Here is a 21,433-nt window from a genome sequence, read left to right on the forward strand (position 1 = left end):
GCAGCTCACATCCTACTGGACTGCCCTAATTTGGATGCCTTGTGGCGAAACCTTAAAACTTTGACATTCTACCTCTGGTGCTAGCGGACTTTGCCATAGCAGCTGATTTGGTTTTACATTTTCCTCTTGAAAGTGGTTTTTACTCCTGTCTGTGATGTAGCGCACATTAACCTTGTTGACTGCTTGTGGGATTGGAAGGGTGCACCCTCACCTGCTGCGCCCCAAGGGGCTAATGGCTGCCCTTGCTTGGTGGTCCAGTCTGGCTCCTGCCCTTCCCACCTTTAAATTATTCTTATTCTTTTACATTGGTCATTGGTTGGCAGACTCATCATCATTGTTCTCTTTCGTGAGATTTTATCTTGCCTGTATAGGTACTTTTCTTATATTGGAGGCTGTGGAAGCACTGGTCAGATTCAGATGGTATCTCTCCGGTCACATAACATGTCCTCCGGCCTCCAACTGCTTTCTGGACAGGACAACTCTCTCACTGTCATCCTTTTACCCCTCTCACTACTTTTTTTGAAGCATCAGTCTGCTGACTGGTATGATATGGCCCACCATGAATTCCTCTCCTATGCCAACCTTTTCATCTCATAGTAGCACTTGCAACTTATGCCCCCAGTTATTTGCTGGATTTATTCAAATCTGTCTTCCTCTACTTTTTTCACCCTCTAAAGCTCCTTCTAGTACCATGGAAGTTCTTCCCTGGTTCTTAACAGATGCCCCGTCATCCTGTCCCCCCTCCTTGTCAGTGTTTTCCATATATTCCTTTCTTCTCTGATTCTTGGAGAACCTCCTCATTCCTTATTTTATCAGTTCACCTAATTTTCAACATTCTTCTGTAAGACGTCTCAAATGCTGTGTATTACCTATCTTTCCCTACGACTTATCCCTATTTTTCACAGAATTTTGAACCTTTTGCACCATTTACGTTGTCAAAGGCTTTGTCCAGGGTGACAAATCGAATGAAGTTGATTTGTCTTCAGTCTTGTTTCCATTATCAACCGCAACATCAGAAATGCCTGTCTGTGCCTTTACCATTCCTAAAGCCAAACTAATTGTCCTCCAATAGATTCTCCATTTTGCTCTATATTACTCTTGCCAGCAACTTGGATACATTTGATGTTAAGCTGATTGTGGATAATTCTTGCACTTGTCAGCTCTTGCAATCTTGGGAATTGTGTGGATTTTTTTTTTTTTTTTTAAAAAAAGTCTGAAGATTACCACCAGTCTCGTACATTTTGCACACCAACATGAATAATCGTCTTGTTGCCACTTCCCCCAATGATTTTAGAAATTCTGATGGAATGTTATCTATCCATTCTGTCTTACTTGATTTTAAGTCTTCTAAAGCTATTCTGATTCTAATACTGGATTCCCTCTCTTCCCTGTTTCTTCTTCTTGTCATGCCATCAGAAAAGTCCTACTCTCATAGAGGCCCTCAGTGTACTCTTTCCACCTGTACGCACTCTCCTCTACATTCAACAGTGGAGTTCCCATTGTACTCTTAATGTTAACAGCCCTTGCTTTTAATTTCACGAAAGGATGTTGTGACTTTTCTGTATGCTGAGTCAGCCCTGACAATCATTTTTTCCCTCAATCTCTTCACATTTTTCATTTAGCCATTTCACCTTAGCTCACCTGCACTTCCTGTGTGTTTCATTCCTAAGTGACTTGTATTTCTTGATTCCTGAATTTCCTGGAACATTTTTGTACTTCCTTCATTGTCAGTCAGTGGAAGTATTTCTTCTGTTACCCATGATTTCTTCTCAGTTATCTTCCTTGAACCTAAGTTTTTCTCTGCAACTTCTGTGATGGCTCTTTATAGAGATGTCCATTACTTTTCAACTGAACTGCTTACTCAGCTGTTCATTATCACAATCAGAGAACTTTGGACATCTCTCTTCATTCCTGAGCACTTCTGTATCCCACTTTTTTGCACATTAATTCTTTCTGACTAGTCTCCTAAACTTCAGCCTGCTCTTCAGCATTATTAAATTGTGATCCGATTCTATATCTGTACCTGGGTATGCCTTACAATCCAATATCTAATTTCAGAATCTCTGCCTGACTATTATGTAATCTAACTGAAGTCTTCCTGAACCTCCCAGTCTTTTCCATGTATACATCCTCCTGTTGCGAATTGTGAACAGAGTATTTACTGATACTATCTGAAATTTATTGTAGAACTCAATTTATCTTTCTTCTCTCTCATTCCTACCAACTCTCCTATAACCCTTTCTTCTGAGACAAACCTTCAGTTTGAGAAAGAAACCAAAAAACATAATTCTAGCTTATTACATGAGCATAAACAGCTATTGGTTAAGAATTTTCAACAGTCAGCAGATATTTTAACTCTACCCAATTTTAACTCAGTCAATGTGAAATGTCAGCTATCTTTATTGCATCAAAATATTCGAGGACTAAGAAATAAAATTAATGAGTTAATTATCTGCATAGATGAATTAAGTCTTCAAATACAGCTGACATAATCTGCCTCTCTGAACATCATGTGACCATTGGTATAGAACTTTTAAGTGTTACAGTGTTCAGGTTAGCATCTCACTTTTGTAGATCAGAAATGGAGAAAGGACGAGTTGCCATATTCATCACATAAAGCCGCGCGGGATTAGCCGAGCGGTCTGAGGCGCAGCATTCATGGACTGTGCGGCTGGTCCCGGCGGAGGTTCGAGTCCTCCCTCAGGCATGGGTGTGTGTGTTTGTCCGTAGGATAATTTAGGTTAAGTAGTTGTAAGCTTAGGGACTGATGACCTTAGCAGTTAAGTCCCATAAGATTTCACACACATTTGAACATTTTAACTGTCATAAATTTAAGAACATAGACATTCATAAATTTTTCCTAGAACAGCTTATGGAAGCATGTGCAACAGAAGAAGAATTTCATAAAAAATCCTTCATAATATTAAGTGTATATCGAGCACCTGCAGGTAACTTTAATCTGTCTATAAACCACCTTGAAGCTATACTGGCCCATTTAACAACCAAAAACAAAGAAATAGTGGTTGCTGGTGATTTCAATGTAGATTTCCTTAAAGACTCTCCCAATAAGAACTTATTTGAGTTAGTAACACTATCATTCAACTTAATTCCCACTGTAAAGTTCCCCACTAGGGTAGCCAATTGCACACAAATAGCCATTGATAATATCTTTATAGAAAAGTCCAATGAACAAAATTATATTACAAAACCAATAGTCAATGGCCTCTCAGACCATGACATGCAGTTCCTTCTGTTAAATGTTAATACTGAATAGGATGTAAAATCTGTTAAATATGAGCTCAAGAGGGGAATCAATAAGCCAAAAATTGATTATTTTAGGACACTCCTCAGAGACATTCACTGGACTGATGTTTACAGTGCTCACGGGCATGAATGAAAAATATAAAACTTTTTCTAATAAAGTGCTTACCTTATTCAAACGCTGTTTTCCCCCAAACTTACCAAGGTTAGAGCAAAGTCTACAAAGAAGCCATGGATTACTCAAGGAATAGGGGTATCTTGTAAATCAAAAAGAAAACTATCTGTCAATCCGAAACAGTTCCTATGTTGATGCTATAGCACATTACAAGAAATGCTGCAAAATATGAAAGACTGTAATACGGACATCAAAGCAAATATATTAAAAGGAAAAGATAGTCATATCAGATAACAAAATAATGACTGTGTGGGATATAGTGGAGGAGGAGACTGGTAGAACCAGACATGAAGAGGGACAAAAAGCATTAAGAGTAAATGATACATTTGTGACATTTGCAGAACTTTTTAACAAACATTTTATAACTGTTACTGACAAGATGGGGTTGTCAGGTTCTGTAGATGCTGCTATGGAATACCTCAGACCAGACATTTCAAGTAACTTCCATAATATGAATTTGACCCTCACTACCCCAGCAGAAATAATATCTGTCATAAAATCTTTAAAATCAAAAACATCTATTGGGTATGATGAAATATCAACAAAGTTAATTAAAGAATGTGATTCTGAGTTAAGTAACATATTAAGCTATCTGTGTAACCAGTCATTTATCAGTGGAATATTTCCTGAGTGGTTGAAATATGCTGAAGTTAAGCCACTGTTTAAGAAGGGAGATAAAGAAATAGCATCAGATTTCCGTCCAATTTCACTTTTGCCAGCATTCTCAAAAATTTTAGAAAAAGTAATATACGATTGGCTTTATAACCATCTTATCTCAAATAACATACTGTCAAAGTCACAGTTCGGATTTCTAGAGAGTACTGATACTGAGAAGGCTATCTACACTTAGAGTGAAAATGTGCTTAATTCATTAGATAAAAAATTGCAGCCAACTGGTATATTTTCTGATCTGTCAAAGACATTTGACTGTGTAAATTACAGTATCCTTGTAAGTATATTAGAATATTATAGTGTAACAGGAAATGCTGCGAAGTGGTTCAAATCTTATATCTCTGGCAGGAAACAAAGGGTGTTATTAGGCGCCCCATGCTCTTGGCTGAGATTCTGGATCATTCCATGATACTGAGTGTTTAACCCTCTCCATAAGGCAAGCTGCACGGAGTTATTCTCCGGGACATTATCTGATAAAAGAACTATTATCAACCAAAATTTGTATTGTCGATTCGCCTGAGAAGAACATCTGTAAAATATTAGAATTAACAGTAGGAAATGATCAATAATAACTGTCTCTATTCAAAAAAGCTGTACTTAGTCAACTCCATCCTGCAACAGTCATATTTCGGTGTTGTCTAGCCATTGCAGTTGTTTCTTTTTCACAGTGTCGGTGAGGCCTGGTTTTTTTGTAGGCAAACGACCCAATAGATTCTATTCAACCAGTCTCCTCCAGACTGCCCTTTTCTAAACTTTTATAGCCTTGTCTTTCATTATAGTAGTCAAATGACCAACACTCATTCTCAGGTTTTAGAGACATATGTGTCTGATTTTTCAATCAGTACAAGGAGTGTAGTCCTTTCCTGCCACATTGTTCTACAGTATCTGCTTAGAGAGGTTTTTCATTGTCAATTTTAATTTTCATTTGGTTGATGAGAGACTTTGAAATCTTGCAATAGTTGCTATATCTCTCTGGGAATGTGTGTAATGGAGTAACAGTGTTTCTATTTCTCCACATTTTCTTGGAGAAGTGTCTGAAGCCTTGCCCATGCCAAAAGAAGAAAATTTGAAGTTATTATGTCAAACCATGAACAAAAATTTAAATCCATAGATAAAACTTAGTCAAAGTGTTGTAATAAGAAGTATCATTTACTTTTTGATTATTTTATATACAAAAACTAGTGAAAAACAAGTAGGCAATACTAAAAATGACAATATAGCAACCTGTACTTTTTATGAGAAGAAAGATTTCATAATTGATGAATGGCACACAACTCCAGTGCTGCTGCCTTAAAGAATATATATAAAATAATAATACCACCAGTAGCAGTATCAAAATAAAACAACTCTTTGAAAACCATTTTGTTTGTTCAAACAGTTGTTGTAAATTTTAAATTACATAAATGTGAGCACTGTCCCTAATAATTTGGCCACATACTGTATAGAATCAAATTTCTCTATTGGAATTAGATCTTTATCTCCAAAGTATAATGAAAAATTCACTATATTAGTTCAATTTTGTACACAGCATTCTTCTGAGAAAAGTTGCAGGGTAGCCACCATGAGCGCAGTGGTGCAGTCTGACAGAAACTGGTGTGTGGGCAGAGACCAGCTAAGCAGACTTCCTGACTGTGTCGTGTCAAGGTCCACAAGTGTGCGTACCTGGCTGTTAGGCTGGATCACCAGTCCCAAGAACTGTGGGTACAGTTTAAAGTTGGGCCTCCACAAACGCACAGGAAGGGACTGCAGGTATCCAAGAATCTAACAGAAATATCTGTGGCATGTCAAGAAAATCTACTCATGTGTGGCCAGCTAATGTGGAAGTAGGCTGTAATGTATACCGTAGTTCTTGCATCTCCCTAGGCTTTCTGTAACACTGGGGGTATTCCCCTTAAATGTAATTGCTATTTGTCCACTTGTTCGAGTTTTGACTCTCCTTCAATAGTGCATTAGCTTTTGCTTTCTGCAGTAGCATTATCAACAAATAACTTTCCATCCTCAGTCCTGTACAAGATCTCATGACATTTTCTGGCAGTTGTGAAGACTGCGGACATTTGTCATTTTTGTCAGATAAGTGGAGTGCTATGATCGGTAAGTGATGCGTAGACTCTTAGAGGCTGCCCATCTAACAAAACCCCTACAGTCAGTGAGTGTTAAAAAAAGTTCAAGGAAAGTAAAAGCACCTCTCTGTAGCTATCTGACTCCAGGACCAATGTTTGGGCACATGTTTTGAGTAAGGTTGTCACCTCGCATTGCCCTCTACTTGTGTAAATTTCATTTTCGACAATGGCATGTTTGCCATTTTAGTGATGCGTTATGCCATTAAAAGCATACTCCAATAATGCTTTAAAATGTAAATGAGGAGTATAGGAGCATCGCTAGAGCTGGGAACTCTTGCAAACAGTGTGATGTTCCAAAGTAACTGCCAGCCGTCAACATTGTCAACGTACCCTTGTGCCGCTTGATGTAACCTACCCTTTCCTTTTGAAATCTTGGCATTCATTATGGAAACTTGCCATTGGTTTTGAAGTTGAGAGGGAGGATAAGCAAGGTACACTCAAATGTTCCAATGGTTTTGTTGTCCTCACTTCCTTGTTATACAAAAGGATTGGATTCACTAATCCCTCTTCATTGCGTGCACAAGTCATACTGAAACTGGACATACCCATCTACTGACGATCACTTTTCTTCCCCTGATAGTATCACACAGGTAGTGTCATTTTATTGGGATATTTGATTATCTTCACAGCTCTGGCACCAATATGGATCACGCTTCCTGTTGCCTGGCTAGATAACTGGGTATGATGAAGACAATCTCTTGACTCTTAATGAGATGACAATGCCTCGTGAATCATGGATCTTGCAGTTGACAGCCAATTCATGGTCATCCCAGCAATGTCAGCCCAGTGTCACCTCCAACACTACCACTGTTGCAACATCGGCTAGGAATTGTATTCCAAAGTACCTGATCTGGGATAATGTTACAAAGGTGGAAATATTATGAATTCTGCAGGTCGCCACAAATAAAGCTGCCCTCCCCCCTTTTTTTTACTGCAAGCAAACAGGCTGCTTTGTGTCTGGCCATGTTCCCCAATCATATTGTAGCCTAAATAAACAGCTTGGGTGGACCAGGACGACATAGGGTATCGTTTATGAGTTGGCTCTTCAGTTTAGGAAAAATATTCTCTCAGATCTTAAGGGAATGTTCCATTCGTAATCTCATTTGACGAGAGCCTTAACAAGCTAGCTGTGTTGCAGCAGATGGATATTGCTTTGATATTGGTACAAAGTAAACAAGCAAGTTGAAATGCACTACTTTTCATCTGCATTTGTAGGTCACACCACTGCTGTCGATATGTTGGACAGTGTTAATAAAGAAGCTTCGGACTTCAATCTTACACCAATCTGCCTCAAGTATCAGTGGATAGGTCAAATGTCAACTGGGCGTTCTTGAAGGACTTGTCTTGATCTGAAAAGAATTCATGGGACAGTGCATAACTTTTATTGATATGGGATCTAGTAGTTTGCTTACAGTTCGCCTGAGTTTCAGAAACTCTGCCTTAAGACTAACTGTGGTGTTGTACATTTTCTGAGATCGATGTATAGTGTGTTGAAGAATGTCACTGCAAGAAGAGCTAATTGTAAAAGTCTTTAAAGTTTAAGCCCAGAAAACCACTCTTCCCTAAAAAAGGTTAGATTTGTGTATTGGCTTGGAAATGAAGATGTAGCTGATCGGAAAGTAGACATCATCCCTGATGTGTTGGCAAATGTGCCAACACCTTGTAGATAGAGGAGGCCGAAATGCACACTATCTAACGCAGACGGGCGTGAATTCTGGAACAGGATAAGTAGTGAATGCTAATAAGAAAAGTATGCAGCTCCTCGAATACTTATCTTTATTCCATCCTTGTGGTACATCGCTCTTGATAATACAAATAAGACTATCTTCAGATACGGTTAATGGCGCCTTGCTAGGTCGTAGTCATGGACTTGGCTGAAGGCTATTCTAACTGTCTCTCGGCAAATGAGAGAAAGGCTTCGTCAGTGTAGTCTCTAGCAATGTCGTCGTACAACTGGGGCGAGTCCTATTCCATATCTCGAGACCTGCCTTGTGGTGGCGCTCGGTCTGCGATCACACAGTGGCGACACGCGGGTCCGACATGTACTAAATGGACCGCGACCGATTTAAGCTACCACCTAGCAAGTGTGGTGTCTGGCGGTGACACCACAATCCCCTTTCTGAAGACTTGCACAGACAAAGTAAAAAAGCACAAGACTAAAGTAGATACTTATGGCTGTTGAACAATATTGAAGTAACTTGAAGATCCTGAGCTGCCAGCTAAAAAATCCTTCTTCGGCTTTGTTTTGGGCAGGTAATGACCTTTTTTAGGGAATTCCAAAGTGTGATCCCCATGGCAGTTTTCCCATTCAATGCTTGTATTCTGTTAATGCTGATATGTCAATAGTAGTTAAGCCTGATGTATTATCTGCAAAATCTATATTTGATATAAAACTTGATGACAAAGTTAGTCTTATTCCTACCAAAGAAATTAACTTAGGTAATGTGCTGTCTGAGCTGAAAAAGATAAAACTGCTTGCCGAATATATTTAACTTTCCGGACTGAGCGCAGGGCTTTGTGATCAAAATGTGCTCAAACCACATCCTAGTCACCTTTGAAGTACAGCATTTATAGATACATAAGCTCTTGTGATCCAGCCGTGATAAACAATAGGCCAAGGACTAGCAAGAGCAGAATCTCATATGCCTTGCAGAAACTCTGTTCTCAGAATTGGATGAGTGCTAAAGGCCGTGATAAAGTTAAAAAAGAATTCACACAACTTCTGGGTCACCAATTTTTGGATCTCTGTGCAAGCCCCAAGAGAAGTGAGAAGAGTATCAATCACTTTCGGTGAGGCTTATTGGGTGGTGATACCACTTGTCAGCATTTGCATATCTTTCTTCAAAAGTTTTTCATTCTGAGCCATGGTCAAACTGCCATAGAGAAAGGCTTTTCCATTAATAAAGAGTGCATGATAGTCAACCAAGCCACTGGTGGCCATAGTCAAGTATATAATGGCCTGAAATCTCAGTCGGTGTCTTAAAGAGTGATGTTAACAAGAGAATGATTCTGGACTATCACAATGCTGGAAATTGGTATGATGAGACTTCAAAGAACAAGCAATGTGAAGAAGATGAAGAAACAAGAGAGCTAGACAGAAAATGTCTGTTGTCAAGCAAGTTAATGAACTGAAGGCCAAAAAGTTGTGGATAATGTGCGAGAGAGCTCCGGAACTGAGTAAATGATGAAAAGATCACTTCTATCACAAAAGAGTTTTGGCCGGTTTTCATTTATTTTAATTGTTTGTTTGACAAAGCACTGAGTATGATTTGGTAGGGAAAATGTCACTATATATACCCCATTGGTGGTGTTCTTATTTTCGAAACTTTAATGTTATACAACATATTGCTGCTATGTTTGTTGCCAATCTGATGCATCTGGAAAGTTCATGCATCCTGTATGGCAGGGGGAGCAAAAATTCAGAGCTCGAGTTAACTCATTATTAAACACAGAAATTCTTCAACTAAAAATCATTTATTTACACAACATATCTGTTTACTCACTATTTAGATCATAAATCCTGTAAAGGAGACAATAACTTTCTTTGCACTCTAATTCTGAGTTAACACATGTTCAGAAATATAGAAGTTCTTAAATTTTTGTCATCTTATCTGTTTACTTACCCTTCAGATCTCAAAATTTGTTAGGCTAAAATGCTAAAACTCTGTTGGGAAATAGGGGAATCTGCAGGGAATTTCACTTTGGGAAACTCAACGACAAAATGATTTTTGTTCTGAGTGTGATACAAACACTCTACCACCAAAAAGTCTCCTTGTATGACACTGGTAGCGCAGCACCCTCAGACTGCCTCGCAAGCATCAGAGTAGCATAGTGCCAGCATCAGACACCAACCATATTCTCACTGGTGTCATCAAGAAACAAATGTTTTGTGGAATGTATTGGGAGACCACAGCAACAAATTGTTTTCTGTTACAGTTCGGTATCTGGTCTTCTGTAAACACTTGGCAGCTGGTATTGTTTGGAAGGCACCCCTAACTACAGGTGATTTCTCTTTCTGCAGTGGTATTTGAAACTGGTTGGTCTAGTTTTCATGGATTGTTTTAACTGCTGTTGGCTTCTTTTTGTTTATGAAGACATCTTGTAGTGTGATATTTATGTAATCCAATTTCTTATACATTGTTTGCAAGAGTATAAAGATGCTCCCATGTTTCTTCATTGTGGGCTATAACAGACACAATTATCGATTTTTATGTCCACACACTGTCCAAATGTAGTATATTTGTCACATTTAAACTAGACAAGGTTAGGCATGGGTTCGAATCTGCATCAGAAACTTGTGCCCTGAACTTGTTAATTGTAGACCATGTCTTGTTAAAAATGTGTCCTCATTTAGAGGGATTTATATGATTTAGTTCCAACTGTATAGGTTGTTTGGGAAAAGTCCATCACTTACTGTACTGTTTTTCTCTTGTCTGTTGTCATTCAGCATGCATCCATATCTGTAGTTGTTTATCAGCAAAATTCTGACCTGTAACTCTTGTACTTTTGCAAGATTACCTGTGTGCAACCAAAGACAGGTTTCTATATACATGGGATGTTGATTGGTAAATAATTAACAAAGCCTGGAGTAACTTTACAAGCACTATCCTTCAAGCACCTTTCAGTCTGAGCGATATTCCTGTCTATGAGCTTCATGCACTTTCTGCAAAGCTGACCACTGCTTTAAAAAATTTAATGTGATGCTGAGAAATTCCATTTCTTATCAAGAATGACATCCATATTGTGTGTGTGTGTGTGTGTGTGTGTGTGTGTGTGTCATTTCTTCAAATTCAGAAATTATGTAATTAATTGAATAGTATAAGTAATTTAAATAATTTACTTACAGTCATTAATAATCTTCCTGAACAGATGACATAATCCGTACCAGCAGATTGTGCCATCCTAAACCGCATGGCAGCAGAAAATGTACACAAGATGAGAGAGGCCGCAGTAGGAGCCGCAGCCGCAGTCATAGTCACAGTCGCAACACATATAGAGGCCAGCAGTGGCGTCTAGAACGAGGTCGACAGCAGCATTTAACTGATGATCTGCCCCCACGATCAAGAAGCAGGAGCCAGGCCTCATACAGAAGTAACAGTCCAGTTCCATCGCTGCTTTCTGCACCATTTGTTCCACCCCGGGGCAGAAGTCTACCGCGTCAAAATTATTCATTTTGCAGTCAGGTTAGTTAAAATAATTTTCATTCTGCAATACATCTGTATGGTGCATGTCTGCTTCTTTATAAAGGCAACAATGTATTGTTAGTGACTGCATACTGACATTTTTTATTGTCACTCTTGAAACCATGAAAACGATACCGCTCCAGCCTTCACTCCCTCTCATATGCTCTCTTTAGTGTTACCACTCGTCACCTATTCTGTCTCACTGTCCTTTCCTCCTATCTCAGTAGCCCCTCGTAATGCCCACAACCATTTGCTAGACATTTCAAAAAACTCGCAAATAGGGCAATCTACTGGAACAAGTATGTTTCAAATTTCACTCTGTCTGTTTAAACCCGGGGTCTCCCATTGATTTCAGTCCAGCATACAGCATCCACTGTGCCATCCCTCTGTCAGTCTGTAGCTCATTTCTTTCACATACCTAGTTATTACAAAATTCATGATTTATGTGACCACTGCCACTTTTTTAAAATTGTTCTTCCTCTGCCACACTAATACCTGTCGCAATCCATCTCATCCAGAAATTTAAAGAATACCGATTGGCATACCTTCATTGTTTCTTCTAATCTGATCTTCCCTCCCAAGTAGAAGTGAACGTATCCTCTGACGCACCTCTACTGTGATATCATTTGTGACTAAACATAACTCAGTTTGACCCCACCATAATTATTGAAGAACTAGCAAAACACTTTGCCTCAGCTTCGGTGTCTGGAACTGCCTTCCACTGCCATGAAAGTGGAATAGAAATATTCATCTACACCTAAATTCTGAACGTTATGAATCATATAGTGACCAATACAACAAATGGGAAAACTTTTTTGCCATGAGGAATCCCAAGACCGTAATCACTGCGGACCTGAAAATGAAGCAATTATTTATGAAATAGTTTTCATTTATATTTGTAAAATTCACATCTAATTTTCTTTGTGTTTGAAAGAGGGGGACATACAAATTTAAGAGGATGTGACACTACATGCCTGAAGATAAAGCCTTAATGCTTTAAAATTGATTATTACAAAAAATTGGTGATTGTGGAGCTTTGTAAATTTTGCTTTTACGAAAACTACAACAGTGCTTTTTTTTTAATGGTCTTTGTTAGTTTTCTACTTTCGGCTCTATTTAAGCTTTCAACAAGTGATTGTATCAGATGAGAAATGACAGCATTTTCCTGCCAGTGAACTGAATGCTTTTCTGGTTGAAGGCATTTTTTGACTTTTTTTTTTCTTTTCCCAACCAGTTTGATAATTACAAACTCTGCAGAATATCAATGTCAACCTTTTGTAGGCACTCATAGTCGTGCAACCCATACTGTCCAGTGCTATGGATGAAAATGATAAGACACTTAGCATAGAAATAGAACCAAAAATAACTCTGTTCGCATGTCAGGGGAAGAATTTAGATGCTGACACAATATTTTGACAGGTTTTGTTTTCTGATCACTATAGTGCAGAACACAAACATTATAAACTGGCAATTGGCAGCAAACATGAGCAAAGGTAGCATTGAGATTGCCAGAGGGGGTGAGGAACAACGCTTGGAAATAAGCCCCACCTCCCAGTCTCAGGGCAGCCAGCCTACAACAATGTAATGTATTTCTGTGAAGGCAAAGCTGGAACATGGTCATAGTGATCATTGTCAGTCTCTTCTGGTATTGTGAGGATCATGATCAGACTCTGTGATGGACCAGGATTAGTCTCTTCACTCAATTAAAAATAAGAAAATATCAAGTAATGCACAACTCAAAGCACCTGGTAAGTTACCAGGGAATTGCTTGCTAAGGTTGACAGTATCAAAAATGAGATGTTGTAGAGTAACACACAACTTTGGTGAAGAGGTTTGTTGCACAGGCATTTTTCGAACCAAAAACAGATGATAATTGCCATTATAAAAATTTATTTTCATAATGAATTATTATAACCTACTGTTTGGATGCATGTTTCATAGATGTGCATGTATTACGAATGGATGGATATTGTGTATGTGCAAGCCAGAATGACACTGAACATCGTACCACGTCCTCGGTACCTGCTGGTTGAATGGTTTATTCCATGTTGTTGGGTCCTGCCTTAGAGATGTGGTGTGAGTCATGTAGGAAGAGTGGCCATGGAAATGCCTGTGACATCACATGGACAAGAGAAAACCTGTTATAAATACAGTTGGAATCAGTTGAATAAAACAAGCCATTTCTGGACTTAGTCCTTATTGACGTAAATGTGATGTTCCAAATACTGAAGCAATTTTATAATTCATGATCATTGTAGGTGAGAGTACTACATATTGATATGTTGTTTATGTGAAGCCTTGTATTTATTTTGAGAATTGGATATTGGTTTTGTACTCTTAACTTCCAGCAGTAACTGCAGCACTTCGATAAACGAAGTTTGATCAGAGAAGGTTGGCAAGTGTGCTGCAGTAATAATCTGAACAAGATAGAAAAATAGAAAGTCATAGCTCCCCATCAAATTTTACTTCGCTACCCAATATCACGGTAAGAAGCCAGCAGAACATCGCATATAGTGACTGGTGACAACAACCCAGAACAAATATGGCTGGGAGTAAACAGAAGTTATGAAGAATAGTAAATAACAAGAATAGTAAACAGAAATTTTAAAGAGAATTGATGAATTTTGAGTACAAAGATTTACTGGAGTTGATATCTGTTGTCAATAGTTATGAAGATCAGCAGCAAAGATTACACTGCCGTTTAGACTCAAATACTAACACTGAGAATGAAGAATTTTGAAGATGTTTGTGTAGTCGATGAACAGTTTTTAACTACAATTACAACAGAGAGGAAAATTACTAGTCCATGAGATGGAAGATATTGACTGATTAAAGAAGGCTTCTGTCATATTAATCCCACGACCAATCTACAAGAGCAGTTGTGGATTGCAGTTGCAGCTCATCAGCCTGCAGTGGCAGCAGTGTTAACAGCACACTCACATTTGGTGACACAGCACAACCTACAGATGGATTCAGCTTCCAGTCGGCATCTACACATGGCTAGATTCTTATGAACTGTATAAAATGTGAGTTGATTAGTTTCCAAAAGATTTTTGGGGGTGGTGTTTGTGTTTGTGTTTGTGTTTGGGGGGGGGGGGGGCGGCATACTGCAAGTGATTTTGCAACCAGAGTTTGTGGCTGTACTACAGCATCATACCTAGCTTTGTTACGATATTAAACCAAGGTAAATAAATGTTTTATTGTAGATGTTATTTGTCTGTGGCAACAAGAGAAATGGTTGTGTATGTGCCTATGTGGTTTAGAACATTTAAGTACACAAGGAGCTAACTGCTAGTATAGAAGCAATAAATGTGACAGGAGACAACACTAAAACCAAATTAAAACATGAGATTAAAAAAACAAAAAAGAAACTTGCACAAATGCCGAACTCAAACAGCCTATCAGTGAGCCATGTTAGGAAAAGCGAGAGATCCACAGTAACGTATTGCAGTTACAGACAAAACTTTCTACCTCACTGAGGAGCTAAATTTGGAACATTGCAATTTAGTTCAAAATGAAGTTAATGAGCAATTTAGAGATGCGAACAAGGAATTGAAACAATTAAAAGAATTAACTGGGCAGGCATTTAACACAATACATGTACAAATCTCAGGCAATCAAGTAATGTTGAGAGTGTTGGCATAAAGCAAAGATTCACATGTGGCCACAATTTCAGACTCCACACTTGTTAGTTTGGATGTGCCAGTAGTTGACATAGTCTGTAATAAAGTAAGACATAAGAGTGAACTGTCTGTAGATACAGCTCATTCTAATGCAGAAACAGGTAGAACAGAGAGTGAACTACCAAAAATTTGGGATGAGTTGACTTCAGCTAAGGAAGGAAACTCGAGGAGGTACATAATTAAGCTATGATACACTGGCACAGATAGTGAGGGAGGATTGGAAGAAACTCTTGGTGCCCTAATGACAGAAGTTTATGACATAACAAATTCTTAAGAAGTAGATTTCAAGCAAATATTTGTGTGTTCCTGAAAGTGTACTGAACTACCCTGTGGACGGAAACCTAGCTTCGAAAGGTACTTTAACTGTAATGAGTATGCTGATGAAGATTAAAGCCTTAAGCACAGGTTTATTGGAGAATGGGATATGAGCGGATGTACCAAAGCACATTGAGTGTGTCTTTTTTTTTTTTAAAGAAGTATTTGACGGAGAATATTTATTTGAATGGAGCATTATTCCATGAAAGTGAAAGTGTATTATGTAAGCTGTTACACTTCTTCTTATCTGTGGAAGCAGTAAGGTTTATAAGCAATATATGCTGTGTAATTTTAGACATGCTACTTTATCTAGGTGCTTGGTGCTGAAGAGAAGTAGTGTACTGTTTGGTGAAAGAGTGAGAAGCCTAAATTTAAGATGTGTATATTGCTCAAATCCCGGAGCCGGTTCAGTTATTTCATGCCGGGGATACCATAGGGCATGCCTCATGTTGTGTGCCTCTTGAAAATCTGTATCTGAAGTAGAAACATTTTGATTTAATTTTCAATGTGGGTGAAGATTTTATGAATTTATTTACTTACCTGAGTCAGTGGCATTATCTACACAGTTATTTGTTTATTGTTGGGGAAGAATAGCAAGAATATTGTTAAGATGAATTTGTGTCACTGAGTATTGTTAGCAAACTGCAGAAAATAAAAGATGGGCTGAAAACTGATGAATATTTGGGAAAAAGTAATAAATTTGTGGACAGAAGATGTTAGTAGAGGATAAAAAGAACTGGTTCTTCAGAGTGGATAAATTATTTCGGAGACTGTGTGTACTGAATCTTAGTAGAGGATACGATTCGGGGTATGGACATTTTGGTATATGGAAGAGTATGCTATGACAATTATATTATTCTAGAAATCTAGGTAGAGAAGTAAAAATGATATTAAAAAGTTGTGACTTTGGTCAAAATGTTAAAGAAAATAATGGATAGATAAATTATTCATCATATCCAGAGATTCCTAAACCATTACATGATTTAACAGCAGCAGATAAATTTTTTTTTTGTCATTCACCAAAGGGCAGAGTTGTGTCTCTTATATATTTGGAGATAGTGTTGCTTTTATTTTTGTTTTTAATGGTTAATTTTCACAGACATCTATTTTTCTCAAAACTTTGTTCCTTTGCTTTGGGCTCTTGTGGTTCTGTGTCTCCATTGCCTAAGAGAATGGCAGGTGTGAGGCAAGGACCGAGGACATGTTGGAGCGCCAGTTACCACCTGCAGAGTTCTGAGAAAGTGATGTCTGGGGAAGAATCCAGATAGATAGCATGTGTGGTGAAACAGGCACCAAGGTCACGATTGTCATGTTGTAGAGCATGCTCTGCAACACAATATTGTGCAATGCCAGCATGCAAACTCGGTCTACGCCCTTTTGTCCTAATTGATGACTTGATGGAAGTCATGCCGATATAAAAGGCCGCACAGTGTTTACATAACAGCTGGTATATGGTTGGTAGATTCTATGACAGAATGGACCTCATTTCAGAGCATGATTTTAGGAAGTCATAGCCTTGTTGAAGTACCTGATTAATATGTTCAAGACCATGATAGTACTGAGTGACCAGAGGTGTACTCAAAAGGTTTTCTGGAGGGATCAGCAGTGCCCAGATTGGATGTGATGGCCCAGAAAATCTGCTTTTGAACTAGGCTGGTGGCGGTGGCGTAATTATACGGAGAAGGCTGAGGTGAGAACGGCTGTGTTGTGCAGTAAAGTGTCTACATCTGAACAAATAATTTTGCCTTGAATTCCAAGGCTGTATGAAGGGAACGTTTGACATGGAAACGATGGCAACCGTCAAAATGTTACGGTAAAGATGAGACCAGTGTTAAGGAAAATAGCATGGGATTTGGAATAGGACCATGTGAAATTTAATTGGGTGAATATATTTAGAGATTCCAGGAATTTTAAAAGGTCAGCCTCACCATGAGTCCATGTGGCAAAGATGTCAATCAATTGATCTAAAACAAACCAAGGGCTGAAAGCTTATGGATACCAGGAAAGCCCCTCCAAGTGACCTATGAAAGGTTGGTGTAGGGATAAGCCATCCTGGTTCCCATGGCTGTACCTCTGATCTGTTTGTATGTTTGCCCCTCAAAGGTGAAGCAGTTGTTGGTAAGTATAAACTAGATTATGGTGAGCAGGAAGGATGTCATAGGTTTAGAGTGAGGTGAGTGCTGTCTGAGGTAATGTTCAGCAGCAGACAGACCATGTACATGGTACAGAGAAAGGTGGTATCACTGGTGACAAGCAAGTTGTGTGGTGGGAGTGGGATGGACACAGATTTCAGGTGATCTAGGAAATGATTGGTGTTTTTGATATAAGAGGGAAGTCTTTGAACTATGGGTTGCAAGTGTTGATCGACTATGGCAGATATAAGAGTGGTGGTTGCTTTAAAGCCAGCAACTATGGGATGGCCAGGATGATTGTGTCTGTGGGTCTTAGGAAGAAGGTAAAAGGGGGGGGGGGGGGGTTCTATCGTCTGGGGTGTTAGTCCTTGTGAGGAATTTGAGGTTTTAAGGAGGTACTGCAGGTCAGTTTCCATCTCGAGGATGGGGTCTTGATGGCAGGTGCTGTATGTAGAGGTGCCAGACAGCTGGCATAGAGATCCTGTCGCTCAAGTGCCATAGTGGTAGATCACTTGTCTGCTGTGATGGTAATGATGGAGCCATCAGTTTTTAGGGAACAAAGAGCCTGGAGTTGTGCAGAGGATGGATTAGGGTCATGAAGCAATGCTGGATGTGAGGAATTCTTGGAAGGGGTGATTTTGAGGTAGTGGTGGTGGATGAAGTTGGGACTGTGGTTGGAACTGTTAAAGGTAGGGTTCAGTGCCAGATTTGCTATTGGAATGGTTTAGGGATTTGGCCACAAATGATATTTCCAGTTGTCATTATTTGTGAAGGAAAGTAGGTCCTTCACACAGCACAATTACATGGATGTTTAGGGCTGAAAATGAGACCCATGCAGATAATTAAAGTGGTGAGAGTGCTTTAGACGAGAAGTTCAGATCACTGCATGAGTTATTGGTCTGGGAGACAGTGGTGAAGGCCAAGCTTGGCTTGTAGGAGAGGAGTGGTGGATGATGGTTTGAATGTTTAGGAAGCTGCAGAGGGGCAAAAAGGGAAGCACCACAGTTGAGGTAGTTTAGCAGAAGGTGGGATAGCTTTTTGAGGTGAAGTCTGGCATTTGTTGCAGTCTGAAATTGGCTTGGTGGATGAGGCCATATAAGGGAACATGACAGGCAGATCACTGCAGGATTTTTTGAAAGGAGAGAAGTCTGATGGAGTGGAAATTGGTAGATGAGACATACAGGTCACAGATTAGCAGGATAAGTGCAAAAGACTGCTGTATTTGAAATTGTAAAAGGCTGGTGTAGAGTAGGATTACATCAGAAAAATGGGGACTTTTAATGTTAGGCTTTGGGGAGTCACTCCAAGGGACAAGCAGGTTTCAAGAAACAGCATGTGGGACCTTAGTTCCAATAGTGGAAATGCATGTTTTCAAAAGAAATGGATGTAATATGTGATGGGATTCATCATTGTGAGGGAGGTTGGTTTGGAGTGTTAGAGATGGTGGGAGCGGCAACGAAGAGAAGCAGAGCGTAGAAAAACAGAAGAAAGCAAGGAAAAAGAGTGCAAAAATTGGAAAAATTCATATAAAAATTGTGAGAACAGACAAGAGTTAAGAGAGCTAATGAACAGGTGAGAATATCTCAACAGAAAAGTGCCCTATTATGATACTCAAAAAAATATTGGGAAAAAATGATTGGGAAAGTCTTGAGAAGAGGCAAAATTTTCAAAACTGGACTAACAGTAACAGAAAGCCATTGGAGAACATTTAATCTATCGTGTTTGGAATGTTACTTAAAATTGGAGATGGTGGTAAAAGTCAATAACAGTGGTCTGGCAAAAAAAAAAAAAAAAAAAAAAGCCACAATAGCATGAAACAATTATGTAAAGAACAATGAACCCACCTATGTTCATGGAAATCACTACTTGAAAAGATTTAGGGGCCAGATGTTGGCTAATTTAGCTGGTACAGATAATTAAACATGCGAACTAGCACATCAGGTAGAAAACAGATGATAGTTTCAACACAAATTGATGAGAGGGTTACATGAGAAGGAGTGATGGCCACACAGGTTAATATATCAACAAAATACATTAAAAAATATAAGTAATTGAATAGATAAAGTCTACTCACCAAGTGGCAGCGCAAGAACACACACATGTAAGAGGTATTAAAATTTGCTAGCTTTCGGAGCCAGTGGCTCCTCCTCCTGGCAGGAAGGTTGAAGGAGAAGGAAGAGGGGTGAAGGAAAAGGACTGGTGAGGTTTAGGGAAATGGGTAGAGTTCAGAAAAGCCACCCAGAACCCCAGGTCAGGAGACTTACCAGACAAGATGAGAAGGAAAGACTGATTGTTGAAGGCTGCATCAGACACGATTAGAAAAGCTGAGAGATTAATAGTGGAAGAGTAGGTAATATGAAATACAGAGAGAACTGCTAGAACATAAAGCACAATTTAATAAGAGCAAAAAGCTAAGTGCATTGTATGTGATAGAGGCGGGAGGGAGACGGCAAAAAATAGAGAAATGAAAAATGCAAAAAAAAAATTAAGAGGGTGTGAAGAAAGGATTAGCTGCTGTGAAGAACTGAAGAGACAAAAGAAATTAACAGAAATTAAGGCCAAGTGGGTGGCAAAAATCTTGGCCAATCTCCTGAACATCCTCCAGCATTTTCCACCACCTTCCAGACCAATAACAACACACTAGCACAAAAACCAGTCACATTAGTACAGTGTTCTCAACCTCTTGTCTAAAGCACTCACCCCCTGAATTATCTGTACTTTCAAAGGGACTCATTTTCAGCCCTAAACGAGCATTTAATTGTGCTGCTTTCGTGAACGCATAAGCCCAAGGACTAGTGACAACAGTACAGTGTCCTTAACCTCTCATCTGAAGCACTCTCCCCTCCTGAATTATCTGTATTATCTAAGGACCTCACTTTCAGCCCTAAACCTGCATTTGATCATGCTGCTTTAGTGAAGAACCTCCATTCCTTCATACATAATATCCATTGGAAATATCACTTTGCAACCCAACCCCAAAACCTTTCAAACTGCAAACCTGACATTGAACCCTGCCTTGAACAGTTCAGACCATGATCCCAACTTGATCCACCACGACTACCTCAAAATCATCCCTTCCAAGAATTCCTCACATTGAGCATTGCCTCACAACCCTTCCTCAGGTTCCTACAACATGACCCTAACTTGTTCTCTGCAGAACTCCAGGATCTACATTTTCTAAAAGTTGATGACTCCATCATTATACTCTCAGCAGACAAAGGATCTAAACTGTAGTACTTGACCGAAAGGGGTATGTTTGTGAAGGTCTAGACAAGCTGTCTGACACCTCTACATACAGTGTCTGCCATCAAGATCCCATCCATGTGATTCAAACTGACCTGTAGACCCTCCTTAACACCTCATTCCCTTCACAAGTACTACCACCTCAATCCATAGAACTTCTCACCCCACCCAAACCATGCACCCCCACCACTTACCTTCTTCCTAAGATCCACAAACCCAGGCATGATGGCCGTCCTATAGTTGCTGGATTAAAAGCACCAACTGAACGTATATCTGCCTTAGTTTATCAACACCTGCAACCCATAGTACAAAAACTCTCTTCCTACATCAAAGATACCAACTGTCCTAGATCGTCTGAAATCTGTGCGCATCCCAGTCCCACCACATACCTTGCTTGTCACCGTTGATGTCACCTCCCTCTATACCAACATCCCCTACATACATTGTCTGTCTGCTGCAGAACATTTCTCAGTCGGTGCCCACCTGATTCCAAACCTGTAACAACCCTCCTACTCACCTTAATCAGCTCTATACTGCCAACTACTACTTCACCTTTAAGGGGCAGACATAGAAACAGATCAGGGGTAAGGCCATGGGAACCAGGGTGGCTCCTTCCTATGCCAACCTTTCATGGGTTGCTTGGAAGGGG

At 39.3% G+C, this 21,433-nt stretch overlaps 1 protein-coding gene across 1 annotated transcript in view; it reads left to right on the forward strand.

Moving 5' to 3' along the window:
* The first annotated feature begins 2,577 nt into the window (after window positions 1-2,577).
* LOC124595661 overlaps window positions 2,578-21,433 on the forward strand; it is a 31,784-nt gene continuing 12,928 nt past the window's right edge. The window contains exons 1-2 of the mRNA XM_047134505.1: window positions 2,578-2,710; window positions 11,098-11,411. Of these exons, the coding sequence (XP_046990461.1) occupies window positions 2,659-2,710; window positions 11,098-11,411 (366 nt within the window). The 5' untranslated portion in view covers window positions 2,578-2,658. The remainder of the gene's footprint in view (window positions 2,711-11,097; window positions 11,412-21,433) is intronic.

Source organism: Schistocerca americana, chromosome 2 (assembly GCF_021461395.2).
Source record: "Schistocerca americana isolate TAMUIC-IGC-003095 chromosome 2, iqSchAmer2.1, whole genome shotgun sequence".
In the NCBI taxonomy this organism is placed as follows: Eukaryota; Metazoa; Arthropoda; class Insecta; order Orthoptera; family Acrididae; genus Schistocerca; species Schistocerca americana.